Source organism: Otolemur garnettii, unplaced genomic scaffold, assembly GCF_000181295.1.
Source record: "Otolemur garnettii isolate 467f Iridium unplaced genomic scaffold, OtoGar3 scaffold00018, whole genome shotgun sequence".
NCBI lineage: Eukaryota > Metazoa > Chordata > Mammalia > Primates > Galagidae > Otolemur > Otolemur garnettii.
In genome coordinates, this window is record NW_003852413.1 from 11,770,635 (window position 1) to 11,794,686 (window position 24,052).

The window sequence follows — 24,052 nt, forward strand, 5'->3', positions numbered from 1 at the left end:
GATTTCTCCAGTGGGCCATGGGAGGGGTGTTTGCCTGTTCTACATGTTCTCTTCTCTCCAAAAGGTTAGCTGAACCGGAAGCAATTTGGTGTTTCTTACTATGCCATTTCTCATTCTCCCTTTATTTGCTTCTCAGTTATACACACGTATCTTTTAGTAATTATCTGCTGTACATCTTTGACTAATTATTGACTTATAAATTAGTGTTTTACTATTTCTCAGATAAAAGGACAAGACCTTACTTTTATCTATGTTGTAATTTATATACTTTTATTTTCATGTATTTTAATCCTACATTTATTTTAAGCCAAAGATAATGTTTTTAAAAGTTTAGTTAGATTTACTGGTACATTTACCGCATCATTTATCTTCATTATTTCTTACCTTTGATCTTCATCTAGGATAATTTTCCTTGTGCATGAAGATCTTCTAGTATTTCCTTTAATGAGAGTAAATGATATATTCTGTCAGGTTTTATTTTTTTAATCTTCTTCCACCTTTAGTTTTGAAGGGGATTTCTGTGAATGTATAATTTTAATCTTAGCAGTTACTTTCAGGGCTGTAAAATGTAATTCTGTTGTCTTGTTTCCATTGTTTAGTTTGAAAAGAGAACTATCAGTTTTATTATAACTCTGTTGTTGGTACTGTGTATTCCTTTTCTCTGACTGTTTTTAAAGATCTTTCTATTTTTAGGGTTTTTTAAAAATTATTTTACAAAAGTGTACTTCAGGGTTTTGTTTGTTTTTCCATTTATTCTGCTTTGGGTGTTTAGTACTTCTTGAGTCTGTGGCTTGATGGCTTCTGTTTTAGAAATCTTCAGCCATTTCTTTTCCAATATTGTTTCTGTCTTATTTTCTCTTTTCTCCTTAGAATTATTGCTTCATGTGATAGTTTTTCGTTTTATCCCATTTATTTTTTTATTCTGTAATCTCACTGATTCTTTTGTTTCTGTGTGATAGTCTAGATCAGTGGTTTTCAACCTTCCTAATGCCGCAGCCCTTTAATACAGTTCCTGTGAGTCGTGACCCCACAGGTTGAGAATTGCTGGTCTAGATACTTTTTTTGACTTTTCTTATTCACTAACTTTTTCTTTAGTTGGGTCTAATCAGTAAGCCAAGCTGTCTTTTGAAATGTTAATTTCTCTTACCTGTTCAAATTTTTGTCTTTTCACTTTTCTTTCTTTTTTTTTTGAGACAGAGTCTTACTTTGTTGCTCTAATAGAGTGCTGTGAAATCACAACTCACAGTAACCTAACATGCCTGGACTCAAGCACTTCTCTTGCCTCAGCCTCTCTAGTAGCTGGGATTACAGGTGCTCGTCACAACGCCCAGCTATTTTTTTTTTTTTTAGAGGCAGCGTCTTGCTCTAGCTCAGGCTGGTCCTGAACTCATGAGCTCAGGCAGTCAGCCTGCTTTGACCTCCCCAGAGTGCTGGGATTAAAAGGCATGAGCTATGTGCCCGGCCTTTTCACTTTTTATAGTTTTTTATAGTTTCTAGTTTACCAGCATTTGCTTGTGAAGATAATATCACAGTTATTTTAAAAGTTTTGTTGTAAGGTGCCAATAGATAGATACCCAATAAATAACATTTTTATTATCTTTTTTGTTGTTTTCTGGCCTCATCTTATCTTGTCCTGACTTTGCTTTTGATTTTCTTTGAAGTGACTTTTATACCTAAAACGAATGCTTCACTAAGCTATGTAAGTTCAAATACACAGATTACACATGCATGCATCTGTGTACACAGTGTATCAATATGTTACTTTTTGCTCTTCTGAGATAATTATATTCATAGTCTTACCTTGGATTTCTGCTGTATCCTTAGTTCTTAGACTGAACCTTTAAGGTAACTGTGTTCTTGTTTGCCATTTTCCTTTGATCTTTTAACTTGGATTACTGGCATTGAGATGTGAGACTTTTTCTATTTTGTTTTATATTTTATCCTTCTTAGCTTAATGTCTTGACTAATGCATTTCTAGTTTATAATTTAGACCCCCATCTCCTGTCTTTCTTCATCACTATACAGTGTATCCATCCCATGGTATTTATACAGTAAATTGAAACTTTTGAGCCATTCCTGTACTATTGGTTAATTTCTATTTTTTTATCAGTGTATTTAAAATGCCTGTAAATTCCTTGGGAATTCTCAAAAGCCAGTAGACAAAACCTCCCAAATATTTTGTGTGCCCCCTAAATCTGACTGTATGAACAAATAACTATTTTTATTTACTTTCTTACTATTTATACCATTGACCCTAACAAATAATTAACTTTAAATATGTCTGTAAATTTATTGCCCTCAAGATTGCATAAGTATTATGAATCATTTTGCATATCTGAATAGAAGTAAAACTCACTTTTACGTCTTCTTTTTTCCTGAACTAGATTTGTCATTTGACATATATGAGGGTCAGATTACGGCATTACTTGGCCACAGTGGAACGGGAAAGAGTACATTGATGAATATTCTTTGTGGACTGTGCCCGCCTTCTGATGGTGAGATTTTTCAGATTAAAAAAAATTTTTTTTTACTTCAATTTGCTAGTGTTGTTAACCAGAGGGTCACAGAATGATTATTCATCTAATAAATGTATACTGAATGACTTTTGTCAATGATTTGAAACCTGCTTCTGTATCTGTAAACGTGATTTTTTTTTTTGACTACATACATTTGGTTACTATTATTATTTTCTTTCTTTTAAGACAGAGTCTCACTATGTGCCTCTCAGTGGAGTGCTGTGGTGTCACAGGTCACAGCAATCTCAAACTCTTGGGCTTAAGCAATTCTCTTGCCTCAGCCTCCCAAGTAGCTGGGAGTACAGGTGCCCACCACACCTGGCTGTTTTTTGGTTGCAGTTGTCACTGTTGTTTAGCTGGCCTAGGCCGGGTTAGAATCCACCAGCCTTAGTGTATATGGCTGGCGCCATAAGCGCTATGCTAAAGTGATTCTATCACATTTAATTAAGTTAAAGGGATCTAATTTTGGACATGCTTATATCGCATATTTACTTACATAATAAGGAAAGAATGTTAAATGTGCATACCATCTCCTAAGGTAGACTTTTAGGAGCAGTGCTTCAAAAAAAGGTTGGACAGTTAAGTTCTCCAACCTGTCCTAGAAAAAGGGCTACATACCTCATTGTTAAATATCACTATGATCACTTTCGTATTACTTGCCCTTGGTCATCTTTTAAACAGAGTGACCTCAGCAGTAAGGTATGTAACATTCTTTTTAGTATGACTTTGCAAACTTAGCTGTCAGAGCTCATAGGATGACAGCTCTGATGGCCATTCCAGAAAGAGTTCCAGATTGCTTTGAAGGGTAAACTGAGTGCATAGCTCCCAAGGGGAGTACTTGAAGATGATGATAGGAATATTCAGCAATGAGGTATAAGCACTTTTTTCTAGGACGAGTTTGGAAACTTAATTATCTGACCTTTGTAGTTTTGTTATGTGATTGATTTTTAGGTAACGACGCAGTATAATAGCCCCATAATTTCACAATACCCAAATACAGTGGCAGTACAATTAATATTTTACTTTGTAAGAGGGCCAGATGGGCCAGATTGTATTGAATCTGAATTTCAACCTTTTAGTTTAGATTAACTTTTAAAATTAGTATAATTTTGTTCTTCTTAATTGTGTTTCTCCTTGATGGTAGTCATATCATCTTTCATTTTTATAAGAAGTCATGATTTTTGTTATGATTCTCCATATATCACATTGATTTAACAGTTCTTAGATACTAGCTTTAAGTTTGTAGAAGAGAAAAGCTGGAATTCAAAGAGATTAAGTAATTTTCCCAAGAGAGCATAGCTAGCTGGGATAAAACTTACAGTTCTTTGATCCCTCTACTATTTTATGTCTGGAAAATAATGCTACTATAAGTGTAAACAATGCACCGATGAATTTTTATGTTTAGTGTTAAGCTTTTAGTTTCTTGCTCTTTTTACTATGTAATATGACTTGGAAGGAAAGTAAAATGTGAATAAAACATAACTGAAATACAAATATGGAAATGAAGATGTGATATAGCTTCTAAATTTATGTTGATTCTTATATTTCTCTTTCATCAAAAGAAGTTATTAGAATATTTTCAAATGCATACAGTTAATATAGTGTATTTAATATATACTGAAGTATATATTTTTCTTTTAGGATTTGCATCAATATATGGATACAGAGTTTCAGAAATAGATGAAATGTTTGAAGCAAGAAAAATGATTGGCATTTGTCCTCAGTTAGATATACACTTTGATGTTTTGACAGTAGAAGAAAATTTATCAATTCTGGCTTCAATCAAAGGAATACCAGCCAACAATATAATACAAGAAGTATGTTGTTCTTATAGAAATCTTTATTTCCTGTAAATTATTAATAATAACCTTTTAAAGTATCTTGTACAATTGAAAATGTAAATATAAAAGCTGTCCTGAGCCAAAAAGCTGAAAGTCATTACAGAGAATTAGAATTTGAGCTAAATGTTTTAGCACACATAAAATAGTTTTTATTTCATCTGGAAAATACTCACCTCTTTCTTTACTTCCAATCTGATCTTTTCCTTCACTTCTCTTTCCCCAGCCCTGCCCTTCCCCTCCCTATTCCCCTTCCCCAGCCTTACACTCAGCGCCTTCTCCATGATCCTTTCTTATTCCTTCCCCATTATTCAGGAAGGCACAAAAGTAAAATAGACCTTTCCCTCAACAATGTTATTACCTGTTATTTGCAAAATTATGTATAAACAGATGTCCAAATTATACTATAGGAACTTTTTAAAATTTGATATTAAAAGTACTTAAAGGCTCGGCGCCTATAGCTCAACCGGCTAAGGCGCCAGCCACGTACACCTAAGGTGGCGGGTTCGAATCCCCAGCCTGGACCCGCCAAACAACAATGACGGCTGCAACCAAAAAATAGCCGGGCGTTGTGGCGGGCGCCTGTGGTCCCAGCTGCTTGGGAGGCGGAGGCAGGAGACTCACTTGAGCCCAGGAGTTGGAGGTTGCTGTGAGCTGTAATGCCACGGCACTCTGCCCAGGGGGACAGCTTGAGGCTCTGTCTCAAAAAAAAAAAAAAAAAAAAAGTACTTAAAAACATATTACTTAAATGCTTAAAATACTAAAAAGTAATATTGATAATTACATAAATGTGATTTTTAAAATATCGTTATTCACGCCTTACTTTGACAGGTGCAGAAGGTTTTACTAGATTTAGACCTGCAGGCTATCAAAGACAACCATGCTAACAAGTTAAGTGGTGGTCAGAAAAGAAAGCTGTCTTTAGGAATTGCTGTTCTTGGGAATCCAAAGGTAAATAAAGGCTAGTTTTACAGATAAAATTATTTTAAATTGGGTTGAATAAAAAAGCAGGTTTTAGAGAGGTATAACACATAATGTAAAGTATAAACATTCATAAAGCAATTGTTATAATGGATATAATCATATTAATGAGATTTTAAAAATGAAGTCAGAAAGTTCTAATATTGGTTACTTTTCATGAAAGGAATGGAAGATAAGGATTTTAGCTACGTTTGCCATGTTTTGGTTCTTTAAAAAATGATCTGAAGGAAATATGGTAAAAAATATCATTGGTTAAATTTGAATGATTTGTATTAATCATAGTTTATAATAAAAGTTTAAAAATGGAAAAAATACAGAGAAATAGTTCATTTTGTTACTGTTTTGTTGCTTTTATTTTTGAATGTGTTTGTGTTGTGTTGTTCTCTGTCCTGTCTTGCATAGTGCAAGAAAGCAGCCAGGTCTGTACACTTAGCCACGATGAGTCCTCACTGATCTCCACCATCCTGCCACCTTCCCCTTGCTGCTGGGCGTGACTCTGGATTCTGGTTTTGTGTTAATTAATTTGCTTTTTTAATCCTGCCACCTAGTTTTTAAAATTGAAAATAATCTTAAAATAAATTGCTTCCTTGAACTAAATAGAACATTTCTAAAAACCAATTGTTAAATGTACAAATTTGATTGCTAAGGATGCTAACAATTTATTTTATTTATCTGATTGTTATTATACTCACATATTACAGACTTTAGTATTTTAGGATTAAACCCAGAAAAATATTCATATGCCAAACTCATAATTTTTAAAATTTATGTGAACTTAAATATGGGTGAAAAACTTAGATTACATATATTTCTGATTATAAATAATATAATCTGATATGTTTCTGATTATAAAATAATAGCTTGAAATGGGAAACTTTTTAAGTGTCCACATACATTATAGTAAATATTTTAGTTTTTTTGAGGATTCTCTGCCCTTCTCTACCCATTTTCACACAGATATTACTACTGGATGAACCAACAGCTGGAATGGACCCCTGTTCTCGCCATATTGTTTGGAACCTTTTAAAATATGGAAAAGCCAGTCGCGTGACGGTATTCAGTACTCATTTCATGGATGAAGCGGACATTCTTGCTGGTAAGATTTTTGCTTTTATTTTTTATTTTTTTATATTTTTTTTGAGACAGCTTTACTTTGTGACCCTCATTAGAGTGCTGTAGCATCATAGCTCACAGCAACCTCAAACTTTTGGGTTCAAGCAATTCCCTTGCCTCAGCCTTCTGAGTAGCTGGGACTACAGGTACCTACCACAACGCCCGGCTATTTTTATAGGTGGGGTCTCACTCTTGCTCAGGCTGGTCTTGAACCCATGAGCTCAGGCAGTCTACCTGCCTCAGCCTCCTAGAGTGCTAGGATTACAGGCATGAGTCACCAGTTTTTGCTTTATTTTTGAAGAATAAGATCATGGTTCAAAGGGAAGGTGAATATAGAGATAAAATCCTGAGGGGTAAATAAATAGAGAAGCTGTTATCTGCTGGTATGTATTCATTGCAAAAAGTTTAAAATTTTTTAAATGATATGGTTTTGTGTTGGATATTTCTAAGACCACCTCAAGTTGAGTGATTTTCTAGGAAAAGTCATAGGACTTAGCATATAGTCATACTCATGGTTATGATTTATTATAGTAAAAGCAAAATTAGCAAAGGGAAAAGGCACATGGGGCAATGTCTGGGAGGAAACCAGGCGCACAAGCGTCTAAGAGTTTTCTGCCAGTGAAGTCACTCAGGATGTGCTTAATTGCTTTTTTTTGAGACAAGAGTCTCACTCAGTTGTCCTGGGTAGAGTGCCCTGACATCATAGCTCACAACAACCTCAAACTTGTGGGCTCAAGCAACTCTTGTCTCAGCCTCCCGAGTAGCTAGGACTACAGCACCTGCCACAGTGCCCAGCTGTTTTTGTAGAGATGGGATCTTGCTATTGCTTAGCTTGGTTCTCAAACTCCCAAGCTCACGTAATTCATCCTCCTCGGCCTTTCAGAGGGCTGGGATTATAGGCGTGAGCCACTGTGCACCACCTCTGCTTAATTTCTTTAGTATTTGTTTTTTTCTTTTTGTAGTTTTTGGCCAGGGCTGGGTTTGAACCCATCACCTCTGGTATGTGGAACCGGTGCCCTACCCTTTGAAGCCACAGGTGCTGCCCCAATTTCTTTAGTATTAAATAAAAGGTGTAATAACATGTGTGAAATGTCTACCAGGGAAGGTTTTTAGAAACTCAGTACGCAATATTGTTATTGGCTACTGGTCATAGACATCTTGTATCTAGCATATATAAAACTTCTAGACTACCAGAAGGAAAGCGCATGTTCATTGTAAACCATACTGTTTTTTAGTTTAGGCATAGTGAGCCATTCTTTTTTTTGAGACAGAATCTCATTTTGTTGCCCTCGGTAGAGTAATGTGATGTCATAGCTCACAGCAACCTCACACTCTTGGGCTTAAGCGATTCTCTTGCCTCAGCCTCCCAAGTAGCTGGGACTACAGGTGCCCACCCCAGTGCCCAGTTATTTTTTTGTTACAGTTGTCATTATTTAGCTGGCCTGGGCCAAGTTTGAACCCTCCAGCCTCGGTGTATGTGGATGGTGCTGTAACCACTGTGTTACGGGCACCAAGCCAGCCATTCTTAATTTGTTTACAGAATAGTTGGGATCCCTCCCCAAATCCAAGATTCTGTATACCAGTTTTGGGCCAACCTTGTAAGCAGCTTAAGCATAGCAGTCACAAACATGCCTTGTTAACTCTTTTCTGCAAAATTTTATGTACATACACACATTAAAGAACCCAGTTTTAATATTTAATACATGATTTTTAATGGAGTCAGACTGATTGGGTACTTTGTTACTTAATAGCTGTGTGAAATATGTGTAAGCAATACATTTTCTTAATGCCTTAGTATTTGTATCTAAAACATACATGATGATCATTTACTACCCTTCTCATGAGGTCGTTGATGATGCTGAATGAGATCATAACATAGAGCTCTAGGCACGGTGTTTCACACTTGTAATCCTAAGTTCTGGGAGGCCAGGGTGGGAGGATTGCTTGAACTTAGTAGTTCAAGACCAGCCTGAGCAAGAGCAAGACCCTGTCTCTACTAAAAATAGAAAAACTAACCAGGCATAGTGGCACCTGCTTGTAGTCCCAGCTACTGAGAGGCTGAGGCAAGAGGATTGCTCAAGCCCCAGAGTTTGAGGTTGCTGTGAGCTATAATTCCACAGCACTCTACCCAGGGTGACAGAGTGAGAGACTCTTGTCTTCAAAAGAAAAAAAAAAGAGAGATCATGGGTGATATGGGTGTCTGTCATGATTATCCATAAAATATAAATGCTGATTATATTGAACTTAGAAATTGAAATGTAAATTTTCTTTTTACAGATAGGAAAGCTGTCATATCCCAAGGAATGCTGAAATGTGTTGGTTCTTCAATTTTCCTCAAGAGTAAATGGGGGATTGGCTACCGCCTAAGGTATCATTCATTCTTTTTTTTTTTTGACAAAGTGTCTTGCTCTGTCACCCAGGCTAGAGTGTAGCATAGCATATTGCAACCTGGAACTGCTGGTTGCTCAAGCAATCTTCCTGCCTCAATCTTCTGAGTAGCTGGGATTACAGGTGCATACCACCGTACTCAGCTAATTTTTCTTTCTTCTTTTTTTTTTTTTGTAGAAATGGGATGTCAACTCTTGCTTAGGCTGGTCTTGAAGTCTTGGCTTTGAGCAATCCTTCCACCTTGGTCTGCCGAAGTGCTAGCACAGGCATGAGCCACCAGGACTGGGCCATCATTAATTTTTTATTGCTTTTATTCTTTATTATACTTTTGATCTACTTTATTATTTTGGGGGTTTGCCATAGTATGCTTTGTGACCCTATTTTGTGGCACTAAATTTAATTTAAAGCCTTTGTAATTTACTTTTAGTTGTTTATTGAGTAATCATTAACAAATTACGATTTTTGGTATTCTTTAGCATGTACGTAGACAAATATTGTGCCACAGAATCTCTTTCATCACTGGTTAAACAACATATACCAGAAGCTACTTTATTACAACAGAATGACCAACAACTTGTGTATAGCTTGCCTTTCAAGGACATGGACAAATTTTCAGGTATTAGTTACATTAAGTTTGTTGGGTTTTGAACCAGGATATTTTATTGGAAATAGGTTTTCTTGATTTTCTTTTTGTTTATTTCTCTGTGTAGTATTTCCTTTTCCCAGGTGGCCAGAGTTAATGTTTTGATTCTGCTTTTATTTTGTTTTTGAAAACCAGAAATACTACAAGCTAACTTTTTTTTTTTTACATATTACAAACAAAAAATGGTAGCTAATATGTTCATTTAAATACTTAAGAACATGTAAAAAGTATAAATAATTGTGTCTACTTTGTTGTCAAGGAAAAAAATTACCCTACGGTTGCTTGTAGGCCTCCTGAGAGTAAGGTGCATATGTGTGTGTGTTTGTACTTCTTTGTATATCGTCTCAGGTTCTTCTTTGGTTTAGTGATTTAATAATAAATTATATGGTAAACCCTTGAATTGTTTTGATTGAGACTTCTAAAAACATTTTTAATGAGGAATTTAAACTCAAGTCTCCTTCCTTTATTTAGGAATTATTTAATAGCCAAACGGATATAGGTATGTTGTATAGAATTTTTATAGCATTTATACCATAATTAGAAATTTTTTTTCTATAGTAGCTTAATTTGTTTTCTCCCCAAATTAGTAACTTAATAAAAATGAAAAACTAGGGGGGCATCTGTGGCTCAAAGGAGTAGGGTGCCAGCCCCATATGCTGGAGGTGGCAGGTTCAAACCCAGCCCCAGCCAAAAACTGCAAAAAACCCCAAAAAACTGGGTTGAAGTACTTGTGTGAACTTAATGTACTCTGCCTGTCATTCTGTCTGCCTATATTTACTCATCTCCTGTTCTTAATAACATTTATATAGAAACTGTTCTTGTGCTAGGTGCTGGTCTGTGCTTTTGACAATTGTTAGTTTATATCATTATTCTAATGTTTCAATAAATACATGAGATTTCACACTATTATTGCTTCTGTTTTATAAATGAGAAAATTGAGGCATAGAAGAAAGTTTTCAGGAACTTACCTAAGGTAACAGGTAGAAAGAAAGTAGTGGAGCTGAGTTTTGAGCCCAGGCAGGTTGGTGCTCGACCTCATACTTTCCCCTATTGTACTTTGTTGCCTTTCGTATTTCTTTGATGAATTGTCACAGTATTTCACTGGATTTCAAAGTTTATTCTGGAAACTTCTGGGGGATGGACCCTAAGTCTTCTTGAGGAGTTTATGAGGTTAGCACTTTATCCTGATAATACCAAGATATTATTTGGTCTTTTGACCCTCAGATTTTCATCATTCTACTGTTTCCAGAGATTACATGACATGTGTTCTATCACAGCAGGTTAAGTGCAGGAACAAACACGAGAATCCATTTGTCCCCTGTTAAAACAGACATTAGAGATTTGCAGAAATACAAAATAAGACAATGTCCTACTGTCATTTTTTTCTTTTAAAAAATAGGTTTTTAAAAATTTATGTTAACATTTGTTAGATTTATTTTTGTTATCTTAAAAAGAATAAGTATCAATGATTTCTGTATATTAGAAATACATTTTCCTTTTTGTTTTTAATATAGTAATATTTTAATTTTTAATTTCAAGTACTATGAATTATTTCTTAGTGTCAATATTATAAATACCTAATACAGTCCCTTGACAAAATTTACTTGAGGTATTTAGCAGCTTATAAGAATGGTAAAAGTGCCTTAAGGCCAAAGAATCACTATGCTAAAAGAGTAAATTTGATCATATTCCTTTTAAAGGATATTTTACAATAATTTATGAGGATATGCTTAACTCTATACCATTCTTTCCTTTCTTTTTCTTTTAGGTTTGTTTTCTGCTCTAGACATACATTCAAATTTGGGTGTTATTTCTTATGGTGTTTCCATGACAACTTTGGAAGATGTGTTCTTAAAGCTAGAAGTTGAAGCGGAAATTGACCAAGCAGGTAAAAAGAAAACTAACAAAACATTTTAGGAAATAAACCATATGAAGGGCGAACAAGACAAATAACTGTGTAAGCATGTGAAATTATATTATTTTAGTTATGGAAGGGTAGAAATAAATAGGTAAATAAATATGTAATTGTGATAATAAGTAATTGATAGTGATAGATGTTAGGAAGAAAGTAACCAAGTCGTCTTGGAAGGCAGCACTCTTATATTGTATCATCAGGAAGAATTCATTGAGTTGATGTTTGACCTGAGACCTGGATAAGAAGAAAAATCCAGGTAGTTGAAGATTTTAGCACAGTGTTAGAGATAAAGAAAATTTCAACTACAAAGGTATTAACTAAGAAATGAGTTGGATATCTTTGAGGGATAAAAAAATGCCTCAGTAGATGGAGCCATGGAAAGATGTTACAGAGCCAAGTCACAAAGGCTAGATCCTGTTTTGCCATTGAACGTATTGAAAAGAATTTCATCTGTTAGTGCAATTTGAAACCACCAGAAAGTTGTAAAGCAAAGGAGACCTCAGTTGCATTTTTAAAAAACACATTTTAGGCCGGGTACAGGGACTCATGCCTCTAATCCTAGAACTTTGGGAGATGGAGACAGAGGCTGGTGGATTGCTTGAGGTCAGGAAGTGGAAACCAGCCTGAGCTGGAGCAAGAGCAAAATCCCACCTATAAAAATAGCTGGATGCCTCTAAATATAGCTGGACACCTCTAAAAATAGCCAGAGGGGGTGGCAGGTGCCTGTCCTCTCAGCTACTTGATTGCTTAACCTAAGAGTTTGAGGTTGCTGTGATGCTATGGCACTCTACTGAGGGTGACAAAGTGAGACTCTGTCTCAAAAAAACAGAATAAAACACATCCTAGTTGTTGAATGACAAGTGAATTGTAAAGGAAGAGTAGAAGTAGGAGGATAGTTAACTATTACAGTTAATCCCAACTCATACAGGGTAGGGGTGAAAATAGAGAAAGAATAGATTTGGGTCCTATTGTTGGTAATGGTGATGACTTGCTGATGGATTGAGTAGGAATTTAGGAATGGGAGGAATAAGAATCCAGTGTACTCAATTCTGATATGAGGACAATTAATGACCTAGCACATGGTGGAAGGTGAGGTTATGGAGGAGCAGAGAGCGGGCAGGAGTGTCACAGTGTGTGACACATCTCTTGAAGGCAGGGCGCAATTATAAGAGAGACTTTACCTAACAGATGCAATCAGTGTATCCTAGTTCTCTGTGCCCTCAATGAATCCCCAACAATAAAAAATAATAATAATAATAATTTCTATCCTAAGCTTTTAGCTTGAGAACTGAGAATGGGATTGTCATTTCCTGTGAATGAGAAAGGGATAGGTTTGTGGAATAAGGAACCCAGGGGGGAATTTTGGCTGCAAATTTTGTGATGGTAGGTCAGGAGCGTTGTGGTGGGCGCCTATAGTCCCAGCTACTTGGGAGGCTGAGGCAAGAGAATTGCTTAAACCCAAAAGTTGGAGGTTGCTATGAGCTGTGACACCATGGCACTCTACCAAGGGCAACATAGTGAGACTCTGTCTCAAAAAAAAGAAAAAATAATAATAATAAACTAAATCTGAAACTTTATAAAAAATTATTACTAGAATTTTATCATTCATGGGTTTTGGTGATCAAATTATAAAAGATCAGCCTTGTGTGGAAATAGGAATTTGTTAGCATTGCCAACTGTATACAATGTTATATATTTATGATATCAGATTCTCACTTTTAAATGTGGCCCATGGAGGTGCAGTGTATTTTAGGGCTCTTAGTTTTTCTCCCGTTACTATGTCTGGATCAAAGAAGATTTATCTGAAAAGTTACTGTATGTGATTTTGTAGTTTTTCTTTCTTTTAAAATTTTGAAATGATGAAGTTGACTTTCTGCTTGTAATTCACCCTTACAAATTGTGGAAGAATTTGAAATAAAACTTTTTTGAGACAGAGTCTTACTCTGTTGCCTAGGCTGTAGTGTTCTGTGGCATCACCCTAGCTCACAGCAACCTCAAAGTCCTGGGCTCAGTGATCCTCCTCCCTCAGCCTCCTGAGTAGCTAGAGCTATAGGTGCCCACCACAATGGCCAGGTATTTTTTTGTTTTTCTATTTTCAGTAGAAATGGGGGTCTTAACTTCTGAGCTCAAAGGGATCCTCCTTCCTCGGCCTCCCAGAGTGCTAGGATTACAAGTGTTAGCCACCATGAAATTTTTATTCTGCATACATTTAGGATGTTTTCACTGTATTTAAAAATATATATTAAATATTAAAAGTAATCTGAATGTGTCTTATTTACATTATTGAGTTTGCTATGTCTTTTAAGTGTCATGTTAATAATCTATATGATCACACTACTGTTGATCCCGTACAACTTCAGAAATGTCAGGAAATGATATTGAAATGGGCACTTGGTTCTTAGCTCTTCCAGAGACTGCAGATGAAGTGGAAAGGCAGATTTGGGCAGAAAAAAGTGAACCAGGAGCTAAATCTTAATAGAGAAACCAAGTAAAGGCAGGGAAGGACGTTAGACATGGAGATAAGAAAGAAGTCAGTTGTATGATGAAGATATGATGTTAGGTTGTAGTCACAGAGGAAAAGTTCACATCAAAGTTGAATACTATACAGTTGTGGAGATAACAAGATCTTAAATATGGGCATGCACCCCAGGTTGTTTTGGGGCAAGAGGAATTACACAGTACATTGTTTTTGTATCTGGCTTCTACTCAGTATTATACATTTGTAAGGCTTAACTGTGTTGTTATATGTATCTACAGAATTGTTTGTTCATTTTCATTGTTTTACACTATTTTATTATAGGTGTATTTCACAACTATTCGTTCACTTTTTTATAGTCATTTAGCTTCTTTCCAGTTGATGAGTATTTTGGATCCTCATGAATATTCTTCTAAGAATATTCTTGTGCGTGTGTTTAGGTTAACCTTTGTACATACCTCTGTTGGTTTTATACCTCATGGGGATTTTCTGGGTCATAAGGAAGATATTCATATGTTAAGCTTTCATAGATATTGCCCAGCTAGGAGTGTTTCATTTGTTGTGCATAACCACCACACGTGTGCTTCTTTAACATTTACATGCTTCAGAAAGATTGTCATGTTTCTTAAGTAATATACTAAAATTTTCTTTTTGTTTTACTTTGTTTTGGCAAAAAGATTATAGTGTATTTACTCAGCAGCCACGAGATGAAGAAATGGATTTAAAATCTTTTGATGAAATGGAGCAGAGCTTACTTATTCTTTCCGAAACCAAGGCTTCTCTAATGAGCACCATGAGCCTTTGGAAACAGCAGATGTATACAATAGCAAAGTTTCATTTCCTTTCTTTGAAACGTGAAAGTAAATCGGTGAGATCAGTGTAAGTATAATCATTTTTCTGCCTGATGAGTTATTTTTCAAGGATACAGATAGATCAGATTTATCATCTTAATGTTTAAAATGTAGATGTATGTAAATTTATATAGTTTTTAAAGATCACAACTGTTTTTGCAGTGTCAGAAAAAAATGATGCTTATAGTACTGTTAGAGCCTCACTCTTCTTTAAATTAGCATTTATTTTCTCATCTGTAAAATGAGAAAGAGACAGATAATATTCCCTAACTGTATAAGTTTTGAATTAGTCATTGTACCTTAAATTTTATTTTGTGTTTATGTTTTTTAATATTTTTATATCCATTAATGTTTGTAACCTTTTTTGTAAGTAGCAGGACAAATAAGTTTCATCCGAATTTTTCAGATGAAGAAACTGAAATATAATGAAGATATATGACTAGTAGATCTAAGATCAGAATGATATCTTCTAAGTTAGCTTTAGCTTCTCTGAGGTTTCCCTGGAGTGTGAGGCATTGAATTATTTGGAAATAATATTAACTACTTTACATACCATCTTGTAAGATCCAAAATGGTAACAGTAGGAACTTAATGATAAGAATATTTTTATATGTTTGAAATATAAATATATTTACTCTTTGAAGAGATTTGTTTGTCATCAAAGAAATGTTAATTATTTGATTTAGTCCTATGTAAGCATTACTGAAAAAAAAAATTTAAGTCAGGATGTTAGGTTTATTTAATTGAACACCACTCTCATTAAATGCTCCCTGAAAAACAAAGTATCTTTATCAGCATGGAGTGCCAAAACAAAATACCACAGACTGGGTGGCTTAAATGGCAGAAATGTTTTTTCTCACAGTTCTGCTAGCTTAAGGTCCAGGATGAGAGCCCCGGCGTGGTGAAGGCTTTCTTCCTGGCATGGGGGAGGCCCCCATCTTGCTGTGGGGTCATAGGACCTTTTGGTGAGCACTAGTCTGCATTCTCTGCTGTCTCTTTTTGTAAAGGCACTAATCCCATTGCAAGATCCCCACCATCATGACCTTATCTGATCTAAATTGGTTGTATTTCCAAATACTCCAAACAAAGGGTGTTAGGGCTTTAACATAAAAATTTGAAAGGGCACAGATATTTAGTTTGTAGCAAAAAGTGTTCTATGGTCAAATTCATTTAGGAAATATTACGTATTGTATTTCCTATATTAAGGAATCATTCATTAGTATATAAAAACGAGAAATTATAAATATTTTTTTCAACTTTTTGAACCTGGAATTTCTAAATATTATTTAATCATGATTTTTTGTTAACCCCAAATATTTATTAACTTATTATGGAATTGAACTTCAATGCAGTATGCTTTTAGAAATGCTGACTTAGGTATACTCATAACAATTAAAAATTATTTTAAAAAATTATGGCCTATTTGAAAGATTATACATTGCTAAATAAAGTGTGATGATCTAAGTTCTCCAACCACTTGTTGTGGCTCTTGTCACATCTAAGTGATATTTTGTCATAGCAGATATTTAGTCAGATAAGTAGCTGTCTTCCAGACCAAAGAGCATTGGTAGTAGACCCTGATTTGCCTCCTGAGAGGAGACAGCAGTTATGTTGTGATTAGGATGAAATTTCAAAGATAACGATTATTCAGAGTTTTATTGTATTTCTCTTTCTTTCCTTATATCTAAAATAGTTTTGTTAATACATGAAAGTAAATGGTTAGAATACAGACAGCAAAGGAATTATTTCACTTCAGGAGTATGGAGACAGACATTTAAGACATAATGTCTCGTTCTTTAATAGTTATAACTCCATGTTTATATGCCCTGTGAAACTGTAGGAATGACTCTTACCTCAAATATACTTTTATGATGCTTAATTTTGTCTTATAATACTGGTTTTTCCTCCAATATTGTCATGAGATCATTTTTGGGATTAGAATTTATATCTTTTTGGAGTATTTTTTATTTTTTTGTTTTTTCACTGATTTTTTTTTTTAAATGGGGCTTAAATCTATACCAACGTGAAGGAGGATTTTTTAGTGGAATTACATGTTAATGTACCTTGAGCTCTATTTTTTTTTCTTTTCAGGTTACTTCTGCTTTTAATTTTTTTTGCAGTTCAGATTTTTATGTTTGTGATGCATCACTCCTTTAAAAATGCTGTGGTTCCCATCAAACTTGCTCCAGACTTATATTTCCTAAAACGTGAAGAGAAACCTCATAAATATAAAACAAGTCTGCTTCTTCAAAATTCTACTGGTGAGAGTGTATGAAGGTCTATTAATGCGTATTGGGTTGGGTATCAGTTTGAGGTGTAGATACGGGCCAGAGATTTTGATTTTAAAAATATATTTAAGGTAAAGAAATGCTTTGTATGAAATCTAAGTTAGATACTTACCTTATTGATGCTGAAAAATGTATTACAGAAATCAAGTTTTGGCCTAAGTTTTAAATATTGTAATTTATACTATGTGTAATCATAAAATTACCTTTTTTAAAAGTAGTGACATTTTTCTCAACAGCTATTTTATCTCAAAGCTCATGATGAGTGAAATATACTTAAGTAGTTGAAAAACTTCCTTTAGAAGAGTTAAAGTACATAACATTTATGCAGTTATGTTTCTACATAGAAATGTTTAATCCTTCAAAGAAAACCTGAAGAATTAGTTCAAACTAAGAAAAATAAGTGTTAGATGTAAATACCTATAATTAAATACATTAAATTTATAATGGATATTTTTGAATTTGCTGTTGGTATTGTTACTTCATAATTGTCAAATATGAAAAAAAGAATTTTTAAAACAGACACACTTGACCAAAGCTCAAAAATATAAAACTGACATACGATTTGGATTTTCATGATTTTAAAAGCTAATGTGCAATTTACTCATAATGATATGTTGTTCCTACATCTCCCATCTCTGTCGATAGCTTGTAGTCCTAAGGTCTTGAAGCGAAAATCAAGGTTAGCTAACTCTGACAAATTTACATGGACAGCATCACAAAAGCTTTAGCTTAGTTTATTTAATCTTGCTGAAATACATTAGAGATTTGCATTTTATGTAACCTTTTCGGTGATCACAAGCTCTTTGGGGTTTTAACATTTCCTGATACTTCACTGATATTCTAATGTATATGTATATGTGTGTGTGTGTGTGTGTGTGTGTGTGTATTTTTTTAATTTACTATTACTGAAAACCTTTGCCCAGTGTTAAAATAGTAAGTATAGTGTTAGGGGTGATGATAAATTACTATTAAATTCATTGTTAAAATCTGCTGCTCAGTATATTATATAACCTTCATTCTTTGGAGGGGGGGGAGATGCATTTAGTGATAGAAAATTTCTCTTGAATAGTGAATGTTATGTTTTGTAATTTTTTAAATTTCATTTAGAATTCTTATTTTTGGTTTTAATACATACTTTAAGTTGCTAAAGTGTAATACTGCATGAACCTTATACTATGATAATTGTGACTTTTTTATTTGTTGGGGGAATTATATGTGTACCTCAAATATTTCTGTTTTGAGTTCACTGAACTATGGAAATAATAGTATTTTCAAAGTTTATCTCTTTCATTATGTTGTGATATTAGCGTTGTTTGCTTATATGTTCCAGATTTCCTAGCTCCATTTCTGATTCATAATAAAACCACTTTCCTTTGGGAATTACTGGCCTCTGTATGTGTTTATATTGGGTAGTATTTTACCCTTCTTGCAGAGCTCTTTGTATCATAGATGATAAATTTTTTCAGTTATAATATTGTTGTCTTCTCAGAATACACAGCTACTCTTGGACGCTAAAGATAAGAGATCAATAGTAGTAACATCATTGGGCACAGGTGTTACCACACCTGTCCTGTACTCTTCTGAGCTGAGTAGGTTATCTAAAATTGTCAAATTGATTTTTATTTTCACTATTTAACTGAATTTTATGTACTATAGCTGAGTTTTCAATGCGAATAAATAGTTTTAGCAGCAGCAGCAGCTAAAATTTGCAGAAATCCTATGTTCCAGGTTTTGTCCTAAACTCTGTATTTATATTCAGTCATTTAGTTCTCTTGACCACTTAGAAGGCAGATATACTCATTTTCCCCATTTTATAAAAGAGGAAACTGAGACCCAAATCATCTAACTTTCTTGAAGGACAAATAGTGTTAAGTGGTACAACTCAGATTTGAAACAAGTTTGACCAGCCCCAGAGCCAATTTTCTTAATCACATGTTAGCTAATGAAAACAAAATATTTCTGTAAAAACAGAGTGATCATCACAATGTTATTGAAATCCTATGTTTAGTTCTCATTTAAACTAATTCTTTATTGTTTGTTTGTTTTCTGATACCAGACTCAGATATCAGTGATGTTATTAGCTTTTTCACAAACCAGAACATAATGGTGACAATGTTTAATGACAGTGACTATATTTCTGCTGCTCCCCACAGTGCGGCTTTAAATGTGATGCAGTTAGAAAAGGTAAGACTAATGTCTGGGAACGAGTAACCATTTGAGAGTTACCAAAGATTAAAGTATTTCTTCTAAAATAAATGATTTGCTGATTGACCCCATTAGTTAGAAATTAGGTTTACCTCTGAAGCTAGTTGTGTTCATGATATATTTTATGCTTTGATGGATTATCAATATGGAAAGCCATAGAGAATGTACATTTATTTTTATATTAGGTACTTATTTAAAATATCAAAATATTTACGCAAACCAGATTGTCTTGTCTGTTAGTGATTATCTATGATTTGTTGAAGCAGCCTTTCAGTATAATCAATGAGATTTAACTGGTGAGAAAAGCTTGGTAAATAGCAATAATATGTATATTTTTATGTAGTATGTAATAAATCTTCCTTTCTTATTGTAGGACTATATTTTTGCAGTGGTTTTCAATAGTACTATGGTTTATTCTTTACCTGTATTGATGAATATCATTAGTAACTACTATCTTTATCGTTTAAATGTGAATGAAACCATCGAGATCTGGAGTACCCCATTCTTTCAAGTAAGCAAAGATAGATATAGATAAAATTTAATATGTATATCATAGATATAATGGTATCTTTTAAAAGCCAGTCAATAATAACAAAATCTGTAGAAATTAATATTGCAATTTATTCTAGTCTTCTTAAAACTTGAGTGGGAGATGATTTACATGAAGGTGTTCAGGATTTCCCAGCATTAGTTTGCTTCAGAATTGAGGAAGTTCTTTTTTTGGTACATACATTTTTATAAAACATAAATATTTTTTGTAGTAACCATTAAAAAAAATCAAGGTAATTTGCCTTAAATCTAGGTATTAGATTATTATTAGTTACTCCTCATTTCCCCCTTTCCATAAGTGTCCCCAACTTTAGGCAACCAATAGTCTACTTTATGACTCTGTTCTAAACATTTCGTATATATGTGGGGTTTTTTTGTTTGCCTTTTGTACGTAGCATACTGTTGTGAAGATTTATCTATGTTGTAACATGTATCAGTACTTTTATTTATTTTTACTGCCAAATAATCTGTTGTGTGGAATGTATGGAATTTTTATGTGTAAATACCACATTATGTTTCTCCATTTATCAGTTGATGGATGTTTGGATTGTTTTCAGTTTTTGGCTAGTATGAATAATGCTATGAACATTCCAGTACAGTCTTTGATACAGGCCTAGGTTCTCATTTCTTCTGGGTGTATATCTAGGAGTGGGATTGCTGAATCATATGGTAACTCTGTGTTTAATATTTTGAGGAACAGCCAAACTGTTTTCTGAAGTGGTTGCTTCATTTTCCATTTCCACCAGCAATGGGTATGAGAGGTATCTCATTTTTATTTTGATTTGCATTTCCTTAGTGGCTAATGATGTTGAAAATTTTTTTATATGCTTACATCTTGAGAAATGTGTGTTCTTACCCTTTGCTTAATTTTTAATTTGGTTATTTGTCTTTTTATATTGGAAGTTCTTTACATATTTTAGGTAGAAGTTCTTTATCAGATACAAGATTTGGAAATTATTATCTACCAGTTTGTTGGTGTCATTTCACTTTTTTTGATAGCGTCTTTTGAAGTACAGATTTTTGATTTTGAGGAAGTTTAATTTATGTATATTTTTTTCTTTTATTGCTTCTGCTTTTGTTGTCATAATTCAGAAATTTTTGCATAAGCTGAAGTCAAAAAAGCTTACTTTTGTTTTTGTCTCAGAGTTTCATAGTTATAGCACTTGTATTTGGGCCTTTGTTACATTTCCAGTTAATTTTTGTGTATAGTGTAGGGAAGAAGTCCAACTTCATTCTTTTGCATATGGATATTTAGTTGTCTGAGCATGTTGTACACTTTGTAAGTGTTTTTATGTGTACATATTCACAATTGTTTTTGCTTTTTTCTTGAGCCCTGCTATGGCGTTATAGATCGCAGCAACCTCAAGTTCTTGGGCTCAAGTGATTTTACCTCAACCTTCCAAGTACCTGGGACTTACAGGCACCTGCCACCATGCCAAACTAGTTTTGTGGTCTGGCCCTTGCTGAGGCTGGTCACAAACTCCTGAGCTCGATCAGTCTACCCATTCAGCTTCTCATACTGCTAAGATTACAGGTGTTGATCCTCTGCCGGGCCACAATTCTTGTTTTCAAATTAAAATGCTAATTTATTTACACATTATATATCAGTTTTATTGACTGAAACTTACATTTTTTCTTGATGTGTTTGCCATTCCTTTTCCTATCATGTTGAATCTTTAACTCATTTTGCCAAGTCCTTTGTTGATTTTTGCTTTTCACGAGTTTCTTTTTTTACCCATGTCTATATCTTTTATAAAACCATAAATTTCTGTATTATTGTTCACTATACTTGCCATACTTTTCATCAACTGTTTATAAAGGTACTTTGCTACTATGCATTCAAGGAAGATGTATCATGTCATTTTCAATAATCACTACTTCTCTTAAAATTCACTCATTCATTCAGACACACTAACCACACTTCTACAATGCCTGCAGTAACTAAGGCACTTTGCTAATGTTTAGGATGTATCAGTGAAAAAGGGACTAAGAAGCTTACTAAATAGAGGAGGAAATAGACCCATGAGCAAGCAATGATAGTGTGATGTGAAAAGTGCTGTACTGTAATGGGGATAATATTTGAGATAGGAAAAGCCACGGTTCCCCCTACTCCCACACTACACTGAAAACATCAGATACTAGATATGTGGGGTTTTTTCCACCCTGTACATAGTATAGACACCAACTGGGTAGTTGAATTCACTTTCTTTCTTTTATTTTTTTGCAGTTTTTGGCCGGGGCTGGGTTTGAACCCACCACTCCTGGTATATAGGGCCAGTGCCGTACTCCTTGAGCCACAGGCACTGCCCTAAATTCACTTTTGATACTGTCTACTTAGAAATACTTTGGGACAAATTGTATAATGTCATATGGTGTGAATTAAGTAATTGGCCTTATTGCTAAATAGGAAAACTCAGAAGGCTAAAATCAACAAGGCAGTGATGAACTGTTTCCACATCATCCCGTGGAGAGGTGTGCCAGGGCCAGGCCGTTTGCTAGGCACAGTATGATTCCTGCTGTAGTGCAGTGTGTGTACCTTTGCTATACTGTGGGTATAGCTCCTTGCAGAATAAGGGCAGTAAAGTGGCTTTGTTGAGGGTGGAGGATAATACAGTGGTCTTCGTTTTGAATAATCTGCATTTGGGATACCAGCTCTTTATTGGTTGTCTGGAAAAGTTAACTGGCTGCATCTGAATCCTTGGGGCAGCTAAGGAAATTGGGACTGTGAGAGTTAGTCTTCCCTACTTAGGACACATTCTTGGTTCTGTGGGAAGCTGAGCTAGGGTATAGCTATTCCCAGTGGAGAAAAGGAGGGCCCCATGATTCCAACTGGCTTGTAGTCCATGTAACCAAAGAACAACAAAGATCATTCTCAGATATTCATTATCACTGCTTAGGCCCATTGGTGGACATGCTGATTGCTTTTATGTTATTTTTTATAAACATAAAAAATGTTTAGGATGTTTAGGTGTAACTCAAGTTATATGCCAGATTATTCTGTGTTGTAGATAATAAAATGGAAGTACAGTGTTTTGCTCAGAATCAAATAGCTGTTTAATAAGCAGCAGAGTTGGTACTATAGTCTACCACCATCTTCTCTGTTAATAAATTTTCTACCCTTTCTTTCACAGACTATGCCTAAGATAGATATTCTGATGTGTTCTTTCTAAGGTTTTTATATTCTTTTAGGATATGCTAAGATGATATAAAATGATTCTCAGTTCTGTTTTTTTATTCTGTGATTGTTTTCCAGGAAATTACTGACATAGTTCTTAAAATTGAGCTATATTTTCAAACTGCTTTGCTTGGAATTATTGTTACTGCAATGCCACCTTACTTTGCCATGGAAAATGCCGAGAATCATAAGGTAATGAGTCAGTTAAAAAAAATCACAGGCATTGTTTGCTACTAAGAAATGTCATATAAAAAATAACCTATTTATGTGATTGCAAGTCTCCATATAATTATTTTAGGAATAAGTAAGTGGAGTAAATGGGGGTATAAATGCATTTATTATAATCTTATTATTGTGATGAATAATATTTATTTCTTGACAATTGCTATATCCTTTAAAAAATTTTTCTAATCCTTACAACATTGTGGGATAAGTTTTATGTTCCCCACTTTATAGATCATTAAGCTGAATGTGGGAGTATTCCTGTGTTTGTATAACTTGCCCAGGTTGACTTTTGCTGTTGAAATGGAGGATCTGGAAACTGAGTAGTCTTTGTATTCTTATTCACTTAATCAGTGTACTAACTTGCCTCTCTCCTCTAACCTACACTAGAATGTATTGAATGGTAGAGACAAAATATTTATCCTCTGTGTTTGATCTTCATTCAGTGGAAATAAGTTTGTAAATTAGTTTATAGAGTATGATGGATAAAACGCTTCATGATATTTAATAACTTTTAATAAAAATAAATTATAAATTTTAATAAAAATTCATTAATTTGTTTAGTATAGAAGCATTACATGAATCTTAATATTTTAAAGTAATATCCATTTTTTATAGTAATTTAGGAAATAAAGTATAGAGAAAATAAAAGTTCACAATCCCCCTACAAATATAAAATTTATTGGACATTTATATATATATTTTTCTTTTTGTTTCAGTGTCATTTTTTTTTAATTTGTTTTGAGCCAGGCTTTCTCTCTGTTGCCCTGCTGGAGTGCAGTGGCATCATCATAGTGCACTGTAACCTCCAAATCCTGTGCTCTAGCTGTCCTTCTGCTAGGATTACAGGTGTGAGCTGCCATCCTGGCCTTCTCTCTCTCTTTTTTTTTTT

The 24,052-nt window shown here is 34.3% G+C and overlaps 1 protein-coding gene across 2 annotated transcripts in view; it reads left to right on the top strand.

Annotated features, from left to right (window-relative positions):
- Positions 1–24,052, top strand: part of ABCA5 (ATP binding cassette subfamily A member 5) — a 72,997-nt gene that overhangs the window by 29,124 nt on the left and 19,821 nt on the right. For both annotated transcript variants that reach the window (XM_023511207.1, XM_023511208.1), the window contains 12 exons: positions 2,385–2,495; positions 4,158–4,333; positions 5,186–5,305; positions 6,293–6,431; positions 8,726–8,816; positions 9,313–9,452; positions 11,248–11,367; positions 14,548–14,749; positions 16,813–16,982; positions 19,066–19,193; positions 19,588–19,725; positions 23,017–23,130. In XM_023511207.1, the coding sequence (XP_023366975.1) occupies positions 2,385–2,495; positions 4,158–4,333; positions 5,186–5,305; positions 6,293–6,431; positions 8,726–8,816; positions 9,313–9,452; positions 11,248–11,367; positions 14,548–14,749; positions 16,813–16,982; positions 19,066–19,193; positions 19,588–19,725; positions 23,017–23,130 (1,649 nt within the window). The remainder of the gene's footprint in view (positions 1–2,384; positions 2,496–4,157; positions 4,334–5,185; positions 5,306–6,292; positions 6,432–8,725; positions 8,817–9,312; positions 9,453–11,247; positions 11,368–14,547; positions 14,750–16,812; positions 16,983–19,065; positions 19,194–19,587; positions 19,726–23,016; positions 23,131–24,052) is intronic.